This window comes from Ooceraea biroi, chromosome 12 (assembly GCF_003672135.1).
Source record: "Ooceraea biroi isolate clonal line C1 chromosome 12, Obir_v5.4, whole genome shotgun sequence".
Taxonomy (NCBI): Eukaryota; Metazoa; Arthropoda; class Insecta; order Hymenoptera; family Formicidae; genus Ooceraea; species Ooceraea biroi.
In genome coordinates, this window is record NC_039517.1 from 404,940 (window position 1) to 417,497 (window position 12,558).

General features: G+C 45.4%; 1 protein-coding gene across 9 annotated transcripts in view; it reads left to right on the plus strand.

Annotated features, from left to right (window-relative positions):
- Positions 1-116: 116 nt before the first annotated feature.
- The window catches only part of LOC105278878 (septin-7), a 32,602-nt gene continuing 20,160 nt past the window's right edge, over positions 117-12,558 (plus strand). For 2 of the 9 annotated variants that reach the window (XM_011338307.3, XM_011338306.3), the window contains exons 1-2: positions 6,455-6,899; positions 8,940-9,477. In XM_011338307.3, the coding sequence (XP_011336609.1) occupies positions 9,040-9,477 (438 nt within the window). In that variant the 5' untranslated portion in view covers positions 6,455-6,899; positions 8,940-9,039. The other 7 variants (XM_011338310.3, XM_011338311.3, XM_011338314.3 and 4 more) reach the window with 7 other exon arrangements.

The following is a 12,558-nucleotide window of genomic DNA, read 5'->3' on the forward strand; positions in this document are numbered from 1 at the left end:
CACTGGTAGCAGCCAATCGGTCGCGCTCGGTCGGCAGTATCGCGCCCATGCGCACGCGTCGTCGGCGTTCGAGTTGTCAGTCCGACTTACCACGCGAATATTTGAAAAGCGCGATCGTGCCGCGAGTCCGGCGTGTGCGTCTGCGGAGTCGTCGCCTTCTCCTTCGCTTGACTTTTTCCCGTTTGACTCGGCCGCGTCGCGGCGTTTCGAGCGTCTCGCGCGAGTGGCATGCGAAGCGGTGCATCGGCGGCTGTTTACTCGCGTCGCTCGCAAGCGGAGCTTTGATTATGATCGACGAGTCGTCGCTGTGACGCTCCGGTGAAACGACCATGCAGCGAAGTGGTAAGTGGTAAACGTATTGAAAGGGCGAAGGGCTTCCCTGCGCGCGCGTCCCACGCGGTTCCCCTCACCTGCTGAGGAGGAGGACGCGAGGGGGTCGCGCCGACCATTTTGGAGGCAAATTTCGGAGTCGTCAATACGGAGCGGTCGGTCGATACGCCGCGTGCGACTTAACCTATCAGGTGTCCGCCCGTTAAACGGTTGTACGGTTGCAGTAACGATAATCGGCGCCTGGTTACTCGGATCTCGTCCGCACGGCTTTTTTCGTTCGCAACGCGGACTCCCACAGTAATTGAAAAAGTGGATTGGTTAATTGGGGACGCGAATTTAACGCGGTCAGCGGATTACGTGGTGACGCTTGTATTCTTCTGTGAGTGACGTTTCTTGGTCTTGCAATGATGAGATTGATTGCAAAAGAGATTTAATTTCAAGATGTTTCGAAACACTTTTAATTTGGGTAATTTTTATTTTCTGTACTCATTTGCGTATATCTTTAAATTAGTGATAAGAATTTTTTATTACGAATATTTTTTAATTATCTTTTATTGCGTGATGAATTATAAATGATACTACCCAAGTGACTGAGGTTTAGTATTTTGTATATTTTTATAATGTTTTATTATTATATGACATTACGACACAGCACACTCTGATCCGCGTTATCTCTTCCTAATATTGCTCGGCCTTGCTGTTGCTCGTTTTATGAAATGGTTGTCCGTGCTGTTTGTACTACGTCACCCGTTTAGTTTCCCGCGCGTAGATAAGATTGTACAGTCATTGCCTGCTGTCAGTCCTGCATAGATATCGCGTCGCTATTTCACGGACGCCTGTTGTTACCAATCAATGGCGATAGGAAGGGACACGAAAATTACTTGCCGAGTAGTCGGCACTGCTGAATTTCTATGGCCTATGGTAAACCACGGCGCCGGCGACGTAGTTTTACGTATATTTATTTTATTTATATATTAATATTTTTTTATATTCACTCCCATTTTAACATTTTGTTAAATTGCATCAAGTTTCATATTTATTCTACTGAAAAATAAATTTTCCGCCCACCAAAAGGAAATAGATAATTTTTACATATTTATCAAACTCTAGAATGCGTTAAAGACAACGGGATACGACTTGAGAATACACTTGGAAGAAACTACAGAGTCGAGGAATCAATTATCTTAATCGATTAAACGAATTGCGAGGCGAGGCGGGAACGAGACGCGAGAAGGAAAGTGGCAGGAACGATGGTAAAGTGGTAAAGGAAGAGCAATAGAGGCGAGGATAGTATGGAGAGGAACGCTCATAGCATACGCGAGAGAAGCTGCGAACGATCGCGAATCACGCGCGACTTCGAGTACTTTTAGTGCGAGCTGCGTACTCAATACGTGAACACGCGATAGTTTGTGTCTCATATTCTCTCGTATCAGGCCATTGATACGATTTTATCTGACAGTTTTCATTACTAATACTGTTTGCAACGTAAAAACGCAGCGAATTATCGGCGAAGCCGATTCGATTGTGCGAGATTGCGCAGTTCGCGTGAATCGCGTCACTTTCGGCTTCACAGCGATCCACAAAAATCGAAAATCGAAGCGAGAATCGCTTCAAATCCGAATTCAAATTCAGGTTAATTGGACGAATCAGTTCCTCTTTTGGCATTTTTAGCTTTTTACATTCGCGATAATCGCGTAACTTCCGGTTTACCTCGTAATCTACAAGAATCGAGGCCGGGAATCGGTACGAATTGTCCAAATTAAGGTGAAATTAAAGTCGGTGCTGCTTCTTTTCTTTACGCTTGTGGATTTTTAGATTTAGTGGATATTTTTTTAGCGAATTATTCGTGAGAGCTGCGCGTTACTTCCGCCCGATTTCGCGACCCACAGAAATTAAGAGCAAGGTCAGTCGAATTTCAAATCGGGACAGCGGAGCGGAGCGGATTTTTTTTCGCGTCTGCAAGCTCTTCAAGTATTGTACTTCGAGCACGCTATTTATTAACGATTATTCGTTTTCGCGAATCAATCGATCGTTTGTTCGAATAACCCCAGATTCCCGAATCTATAGTAATTACGTTAAAGCTGCGAATTATTTCTGCTTCGGGTATCTTTGACATTCCGATAATTAATTATTTCGCGATTACGCTGTCGCGTCGCGGCTAATTGACGTTTCTCGGTGGTCAGATATTAATTGCACGATATTTAGAGCACGCGATAGTTAGGTCGTAATTGGATAAGGTTGGCGTGCCGCCGTAAGCATCGCGCAATACTTAAATAACTGTTCGTTACTCTTTGGAAAATCTATTTCCGTCGATGGCATTCCTCAGCAAGGCGTGCGCGGTCGCTCGCGTGATTCGCCGCGAAAGAATCCGGCGATAACGATCTACGAATTGTCAAACCGATGCGATCAGGATGGAGACTTCCGCGATCGTTTTGCACGATACACGTAAGAAGCATAAATAAATAAGTCTCTTCCACTTAAGTGCACAAGTGTTCTGCTGCAATCTGTGCAATTTTGTCACTTTCATTACTTGGCCATTACCAAACTAGAATTGCTGTTCGATTCAACGGTCAAAATTGTATTTTAGCGCGGTTATAATAATCATTATTTTCTTTTTATGATAGAAAGGAAAGTAATAAGGACACAACGTTAAAGTGCAGGAAAGGAACGTTAAAAACATAGAAACCATTAAAAATATAGAAATTAACTAAATATTTATTAAAAAGGAAATAATTAAACAAAGTTTGTTTATGCATTTACGACGATGCAGTGTCACAATAACACAATACAAATGTACAAAAATCACACATATATAGAAACATGCTTCTAACATAACATTTTTCTCTCCTTTTCGCGTCCCTTGCTCCTCGTTGTCCTTGGCCCTTATCGTCCTTATCGCGGTGCCAACCTTCCGCACCTTTCTCTCTCTTATCCTACTTCCCACCCACTTTTCTCGTCTGTTTCCGGTGCTGCACGGATGCTGGATGACCGCATGGACGATACCAACGATGACGATGACGTTTACGACGGCGACAACGTCATCACGGTCACTTCGGACACCACGGCAGCGGTGAGTCTCTCTCTGATAAGGCTTTAGTCACATTCCAATCGTCGTTGGAATCGCGCGTGGAACTCGGCTTCGTGTTTGCAATATTAAACGCACGAAGCGAGCGAGCGCGCGCGCGCACGCGAGTTTAGTTTGCACGACAATCGTGCATGTAATCGTAACGTGTACTCGAAAATCGTATCGTCGAAATCGTCGAAAATCGACGAGCATGCCAGTTCTTGTTTTTAAGTCGCATATTTCGTTTGCACGAGATATAACGTGCGACTTACCAGACATTTATCGTAAATATTGTTGAATCTGGTATACCGCAACGAGCGATGTCCTTGCGCGCTTGCCGCAAAGCTGCGACAAAGTATTGTATTACATTTTGAAAAAATATCCGCGAAATTCGAGCTTGTGACCGAATCATCGTGTTATAATTGCGAGTTCAATGCGCAGTTACTAGTCACGCTCACAAGCGTAATTTAACGGTTAATTAAGCAACGCTAACTGATGTTCGAGGACACTCGCCGAGTCTCTAAATCAGAGAGACTTGAAATTGAAATAAGTTGAGTCTGAAATTAAGCTTTCTCCTTTGGATTTCGTCAAGCATTCGCGAGGTTTTTCCTTCCGAAACCGCAGACCGCTTCCGAGCCGCCACACCGATGTTTTAAAAGCGTTGTATCGTAGTAAAAACTAACGAACTCGGCGAACTTTTATTCATAGCCGATGTCATTTTGCTATTGGACGACTCGCTGACGATTCAAAGCGGCGTCAGCAGTAAGAAAATCGCGGAGTCTCCGGAATCTATTGGAAAATCGTACTACCTCGATCGATCACGATCGTTGTGATTCCTCGCGTTCGATTCCGGAGTGTTTGGTGTATGTACGCACGGCAAACTGTATTATCCGCGCCGACGATCGGTGTTCGTGACAGTGAGGCGTTTTCGTGGATCGACAATTACGATCGGATAAACGAACCGCGATGTCGACGACGAACACGCCGACGGCGACGTCGAGGCGCCGTCTGAATCCAGCTGTTCTTGCCAGATACAATTTCCAGAAGAACAAGGAGTCTCAACAGGTAGTCGTAGATCATCATTCCGCGATCGAGAGATCGCTTAATGGCTTCTCGCAACTCGCGCATCATCGCCTGCATGCCGCGCATTACCGAATCGCATTAGTTAATGTCTGATCTAATCAATATATTAATATATAGTCAAGTGAATTCTAATCAGATTGCTTCTCATCTACGGGTGAAATGGAGCGAAAGGCTGCAATCGGGAAACCAAATTCCAAATTGCGTAATCAGATTTAGAATTGATCTATACGAACGAATTAATTCGCGTGTATTAATTGGATTATTAACACTAATAGAATTAGTCAGATCGAATTAGATGCATCGTCTGCTCAATTAAAACATAATCGAATTAATGCAAAATGAGATGAAATACCAATCATACCGATTCTCATGCCGTCGAATGGAAATTTGTGGAGGAAATATGCGCGGTAATTGTTTCGCAGAATCGGGGGAAATTTCCATTTCTGATTTCCGCAAGCAGGCAAACAGTGTATTATCACGAGCCGCATTCCACGCGGGACACTGTTTCCATTTCTTTCTTTCCAATATGTGCACGCGTGCACATATGCATGCACGGTCAACAGTTCGGCGCTCTTATTAGCACGAGGTCCAATTAAGGCCGCAACGACACTCGGAGTATTCCGCTATGCGTACTTCCTTGTGGACGCGCTGGAATGGCAAGCACGACGGCGAAGATCGGGGGAAGACAATGCGAGAGCATTGACATCGCGTTGAAATCGAGACCGTTTGTGCGTGCACGCTTGAATCACTTTAGAGCTAATCGTCGTTTCGAAATAGCGTCCCGTCGTCGTCCGGGGTACTTGCAACGTGCGATTATTCCGCGAATAGCGTTTGATTGCCCGTTTGACATCAAGAGTGGCTGAAATAGATAAGATCGGCTTTTCCAATCTGATCTTTCCGCTACGAAGTCGATGAATCACAGTACAGTGGTACAATTGTGAGTTCATGAGATTTGTCGCATTAAACAATTAATATAACAACATTGTTTATTATAGGGAGGGAGATTCTCTTACAAACGTCTCTCTTTCTCTCTTTCCTTCTCTTTCGTGGTTTCTCTTCTAAATTATGCCTGATGTGTAATTTAGTGGATATACAGGGTTCATCAGAATAACACTGAAAAATTTTCAGGAATGACGCAGGCAACCAATACGAGTATTTTGAGATAAGGAATATACTATATTCGCTGGTTTTTATGTTGCGGTGCAAGAAAAGTGTTTATGTCGCCAGCATATTGTTGAAATTCCGCTGAAATCATCGCGTATACACGTAACTATCGCCCTACAGCATCGAAGTGAACGATGTGCATTTTTTCGGAAAGTTCCCGTTAGCGCACGAGGCAGAGATACCGGTGAGGCGAATGTCTTCTGGGAAGAGGATGAGGGTAGACGCATGATAATGCGTCGCATTTATTTTACGCGTGGATTTATTTATCAGCTCCCCAGGTAGTTTATAGTTTCCGCTGTACTTTTACTTAGGAAAGTAGGATGCTGTTACTGTGAGAGGACTGTTACTTGTCCGGAATGGAATTTTATCAAACTTGACGGCGGCTTTAAATAACGTTACTTAAATACCCTGCGGCATAATAATCCAACGTCAACGTATATTTCCTATCTCAAAATATTCGTATATTAAAATAATTAAGTTCTCTTAATATTTTTTGAAAATTTATCCTCTGCGGGTATATGTGAAAGTGTATAAATGTTGCGCCAATTTTGGGTGATGCAAATATTTTCTAGACAATTTAAACAAACTCGAACGCTGCGATATCGACTCTCGATATTTAGTTTGCTATCGTACCGCTACGTGTCGCTCGCGCATCCAACCGGCGCGGTCTCTCACAAGCTTCGTGCATCGTGCCCGACGCACGAAGTTGCACGAAATCTCCTTCTCGTTCTCGCTTATTTCTTCCCCACCAGTCGCCCGTTTCCCCCACGCGCTCGCGGCAGCTGCGTCAGGCGTGGTCGTCGCTGATCGTCGTAGTGCATCCGAGTCGGGCACGGCGAGTGTATCGTGCATCCGTTGACGGAACATTTTGTTAAACCATCGAGCGAGGTAGTGCGCGAACCCTTTGGTGTTTCGCGAGTGGTTAAGCACGACCGTGCCCGCGCGAGCGCGTCTCTTATTATCGGAGCCACAAGAAGAGGAAAAAGCGTCGGGAACGATGAACGACCGAGTGAGAGTGAAAACGCGGCCGCGCACCGCAAGGCACGGCGTGAATCATCCTGCAGTCGCCACCGGCTTCGGTTTCTCGTGAACCGACCAACGCGTCCCTGTGACTGTTTTCTCTGAAACTCGCTCGCGTGCTCCCGTCATTCGACGATCTGATCCTCTTCTCTTCGTCGCTTTTTTTCTCTCCTTCAGAGACCGCCGTGTATCAAGCTACTCTTAGCGAGGAGCTAATTGACAGCGTGGAGAGCAGTCGGTTAGTAGTGCGCCGAGATTCTTGTCCCTTATAGATTTGCATTTCGCTTCGGGAGCCGAAGTAGCATGGTTTCGATACGGCACAATTCGGGCGAATCGACGGCGTCGGTTGCATGTGCAGTGGCAACGTTGTGGCGTCGGGTCGCACTGACGCGGCGAACGTCAAGTCGTTCGGGATATTTTTCTCTCTCTCTTCCGAGAGTGAAACAAATCTCGATCCGAACTCGGAGCTAAGCGGGCCAATCACGACTCTGGTTAACGGTGTACTCGGTGTACCTTCTCTCGGGACGTTGGGGGTGGAAACCGGCAGAATTTCGGCGAGTCGTCGCGTCCGATTCGCCGCGCGGACGCGCCGGAGTGACCTCTATGTGTTTACCGTCCGCGACAATGGAAACGCGACGTTCGGAAAGCGCGTGGGCCGCTTCCTTTCTTCCCGTAGCGAAAATCGTACACACCGGCTTTAACGCTAGATCGAGGGCCAAACTCCGATTAATTTAATTCGTCCGTAACTCGCAGACTAACATAAAAATCTCTAATAATATAATTCTCGTATATAAATAATATAAATTTTATGTTGGTCGCCCTGTAAGTTAATCGACGATTAAATTAACCGGAGTTTGGTCGAAGTGGCCTGTTTTTCTTAAACCGTCTTTGGTAAAAAATTCTTTCCACGTTACATTTACGAGTTTCGTTAATCAGAGTCGACGGTTTTGTTTCGATCGGTGCCGAATTTTAACGTTGCCGTCTGATTCTCGTCTCGCGTCTTCACATTGCAAAGTTTACCGTATTCCTGCTGCCGAATGCGATCGACCGGTCGCGAAATCATACCGGAAGCGAAGGTAGCTGCTCCTCGCGTGGCTCGATTCACGACGCCGCTATTACTTTTACTTCGAATGCATTCCTGATATCGGAGTCATAACTGCGAGTCGAAGCTGCAGACAGTCAACCGCGTGTGAGTCAACACGCTGTGCGATCATGTGTAAACAACCGTAACCTGCTATGATTGCTCTAGTCTAAAAACTCGAGTATCTGTTATGTAAACGAGATTCTCGTTTCTCGGTTTTTGCAATTTATTTTATTACGAAACCTATTTCTTGTCATTAAGTTTGACATCTAACATGATGTCTCGCAGGAAATGTTTACACACTACGTAAATATAATTCTTGGCAAATACTAATAAATATACTAGCTCTTTTTTAACTAACGTGATACATTTTCCTAATACAATTGCATTTACAAAACGATGACATACGCTAATATTTATCACATTTAATTCAAGTATTAAATTTAGTAAAACATGAAATTAATGTTCAATAAAAAATATTAAACGATTTCACATTCAAATATTTCACATTTAATTTTCTGCTGAGAAAGATCGAAGAGGATCAATGTTTTGCAGCTTCCTTCGCTTCTAAATTCGTGTCGTGTTTTCCATTTTTATGGATTCCGGGAAACGTTTTTCACGATAATCACAAAGTCGAATCGAGAACCATCGTCATCATCTTGTTGTCCTTGCGACGCGTAAGACGAGCCCGGCGACGATTGTTTTCTCGTCACGGAGTACTGCTATCCGTCGCGACAATAAATAAAGTCGCGCGCGTGCATCAACTTTCGACCAACTGGTGTTTCGTCGACGTTCTAATCGAGAAGTCTGCCTCTTTTTCTTCAATCTTTAATTCAATCCGATACGAGCTTCACACACACGCTCGTTAAAACGGCTACCGGTGAAAAATCCGCTCTCCGGCGATGGATTCTCGCCCGCCCACGTGTAGCGCCGTGCTTGTTTATTATTCGCGACATGATTCACCGGTGTGTCGAATGTAGATGCACACGCGTTGACTCCACGCGAATTAAGCTGCAGTCCAATTCACGTTTCAAATTCTTCCGAACACTTTCTATCCTTTTTTCTCTTTCGAATAAAAAGAAGGAAGGAAAGTGTTTTAAAGGAACATCAACTGGACTACAGCCTTAAACGCAATCGAGCGAGCGAGCTAATATCTCGAGTATCTCTTCGACCTCTCTTTTCATCTCGGTGTTCAAGGCTTAAAAAAACCTTCCCCTCGAATCCTTGGCGGCGGTTTCCAATCCAATCGGCGAGACGAGTGCTGCCGACGTAGCGTCGCGTAGTGTCACGCCGTGACATGTCGACGGAGAGCCAGAACGGCGCCGCGACCGGCGCGCAGAGCAACGGCATCAAGACGGCGTCCTCGTCATCGGCGTCCACGCCGTCGTCCACGTCGGCGTCGTCCGGCATTTCGCCGTCCGGAGGTGGCGGCGGCGTCGGCGTCGGCGGTCGCGTCGGCGGTCTCACGACGAACAATACTGGCGGCAACACGTCCTTCCTCTACAGCAGCAGCAGCGCGATGCTGAACCGTGAGAAGGCGCGGCAGGTGCCGCCGCCGACCCTGCCGAAGTACACGTCGAGCTTCAACGCAGGTTCGAACGGCGGCGGCGGCACGGCCGAGCGTCTCGGCAGGGACCGCGAAGCTGGCGGCAGCTACAGGCTGGCCAGCCTGGACAGACTCGCCCTGCGACAGAGGATACTGGACGGAGAGAAGGCGAACGGCGAGCCCATCTCGGTAAGATCCCGGGTCGAGTTAAGTGGGGTCTACAATGAATTTATAAGATATAAAACTTCAGCTTCTTCTAAGCTTTAAAGTATAAGAACTTGACCAACCACAGTCGATTTCTTTTCTCGCATTCGACTGTGATCGGTCAGTTATTTTACAGCTTAAACCTTAAACTTTAAACTTTAAATCGTAATAAATCAGCTGACTCGACGAGAAACACGATTTACTCGAAAAAGCGCTGTTCGATTACTTTAGAAGTCATATTAGAAGTATATGGGATTACTAGGAATATCTCCTGGGGAGTAACTTTCAGGCGCATTGAGAGTCTCGGTTCAGCTTCACTCTTGAAAGCAAAGCAAGCTCTTGAAGCGGACACCCGCCGAGGGTCGCTTCAGCTTGATGTGCTTGCCGAAGACTTTCAGTGCCGACATTTATCGTGAAACCCTCAAGAGAATTTCCTTTGCCAGAGAGTTTCAACCTTTTTTTTTCTTTCTCCACGTCCATTAGGATCCTGCTCGTGCACTCGAACCGTCGAGTATTCCGACGATTTTGTATCACATATAATATTATGTTGCAACGTTATAGAACGAAACAAGCGGAACAAGAACAAATTATACATGAGAAGTGATTTTCCTTGCCCAGTAAAGGTTTCTTCGAAATTCGCATGGTGATCACAGGGTGATCCCGCTTTGAGAACCTCTGTCGAGCAACACATGGCGAAGGAGACCAGACCTCCCTCGCGAGACGCCTTTCGGTACCCACCCCGGGGGGTTACACCAAGTCGAGGGTCTCACCCTCGGTTCGTCGATCGAAAAATACACTGTAATTCGTGAGTCATATGAAGGAGAGACGAAAAGATACACTGTTGGCGCAGCGGCTTTACAGCTGCGTCGCTGACTCACACTCCGCGTGTCCGCTCCGTATCCAAATCGTGAGAGAGATCTTCATCGCTCCGTTCCCTTACGCGTCTTGTCATTTCCTCGGGTTTATTATGCCTTGCCGGTATTTTCAGTGAGAAATTTAGAGGTGTTCAATAGCTGCAGCTGCAGAATTTTTAAAAAATATCTATATTTAAAATTCATGTCACGTTTTTGTTTTAAAGAACCGTCATCACCGTTTATGAAGTATCATGTGACCAATCTAATTATTCTCCGAGGAAAACAACCGCCTTTTTCTTTTATAAGACAAGCACTAAATGAATTTACACACTTGATACACGTATGCATAACCGTGAAAGAGTTGCAGAATGCTTCCCCAAGTACTCATTCGTAAAAGTTATTAACCGTGAAAACAACAGCGGCTCGTGAGAAGCACAACGTACGAGGGGCGATGTAATAACGAGGCGCGAGGGCACGCACCACGATAAAAGCGTCGTCGTCGTCGTTGAAGTGTCTCGACCCCGAAGAGAGGGGACGGTGCTGATGAGCTCTCGCACAACTCTTGCCACCACTAATCGCTCTGACACATTTTTATGAACAGCGATATTCGACCGTGACAACTTCTGTACGTTGAAAGAGAAAGAAATAGTATAAAAGAGAGAGAGAGAGAGTCTGAACAATTGCGGCATTGAAGCCTGCCGATATCTGGAACAGTTATAAATTCTCCCTCCCTTGATCGCGACAAATCCGACTTTGTTCTCCGCGGGAAAACGATGTTTTTCTCATTCGAGATTTCACGTCGATGTGCGCGTTACTGTTTACTCCATGACCCCCTTTCGAGATAAATTAATTATGCTATATTCGTACTATAAATTAATTTAATTAATTATACGCGGCAAGCACACGCCACGCTGCGAAGCGAGGGTAGCTGCACGGGGATAATTGAATGGAATTGCATTGGCGACACGTGGACGCCTCAGTTAGTGACGGGATCTCGTGTCGATACGTCTACTCTTTTCGAATAGGGCGTGCGCTAATTATGAGAGATCGCACTGTCCAGGTCGGAGACTCACACGTGTTAAGGGTGTCTTAAAGGCGACCGAGCGGGCGAGCACGTTAAAATTAGCGAGAGGGATGATGTACGACATTCCCTCGCGTTTATATTAAGTTGCTGCATAATTTCTTTTTCGTATGTTTGATAATAAAATTAAAATTGATATAATATTATTAATTGTGGATTGAAGTAAATTTATAACAATTTTAATTTGATCCAAAAATACGACAGCAATTGTGCAATAACTCAATACATCACGATTATTCATGATTTCATTATTTTAATTGATAATAATAGAGATTAATAATAGGTCAATTATTATATATTATAATCCACATGAATGAGTAATTTTGCATAAAGCAATTACCGATATGCATAATAGCAATACATAATAATGAAAGAATTGTATGAAAGTACTATTTTACAGGAAAATTCTATTACTTATTTCAGGATTTTAAATCATCGATTTCCCTTCGCTTTTATACTCGTTTTTGCCGATTTATCGTCGTGCTTCCATTAATTTCGTTGTTTCGCTCGTTGTTCCGCCGTTTCAATTATCCTAAAACGGAATCTCGCTCCAGATTCTGCCTCTCACGTTTCATTTTCTTCTCCCTCGATCCAATCCCTCGCATCCGAGTGCAGCATCCGAGTAGCTGCACAACGGCATCCTTTGGACGCGCGCGTAATCGCAATCATGGGGACTATCGTCGTCGTCATCGTCTTCTTTTGCGCGAAAAAAGACGCACACGAAACTACGCGTCTCCTGTCTCATGGCCGTCGCGTAATGAATCAAATCCGCGACTCGGTGGCCCAGATTTACGGCATCGAGCGTTTATTCTCGTAGGGAAACGAGCGTTGAATTCTTTATGACTATCGTCGCTGCTGCCGCTTCTGTTCCTGCACGAAAGAGCGGGAGAGAAAGGGAGAAGAGAGAAAGAGCTACGCGTACAAGTTGAGAATACGAGAGATGGAGACGATAATTGACGCAAATGATGAACTCTCGGGCATAATGGGGCTTAAGTTGCCGCGAATAAGGACGCAAATCTGTCTCTTCCGTTTCCGCACGCTTCTAGTCGTTTCAGACCCGTCGTACCGGAAAATTCATAGGAAAGCCCTTCGCAGCGGACTCGCGCGGATCCGTAACGCGTATAATTCTTT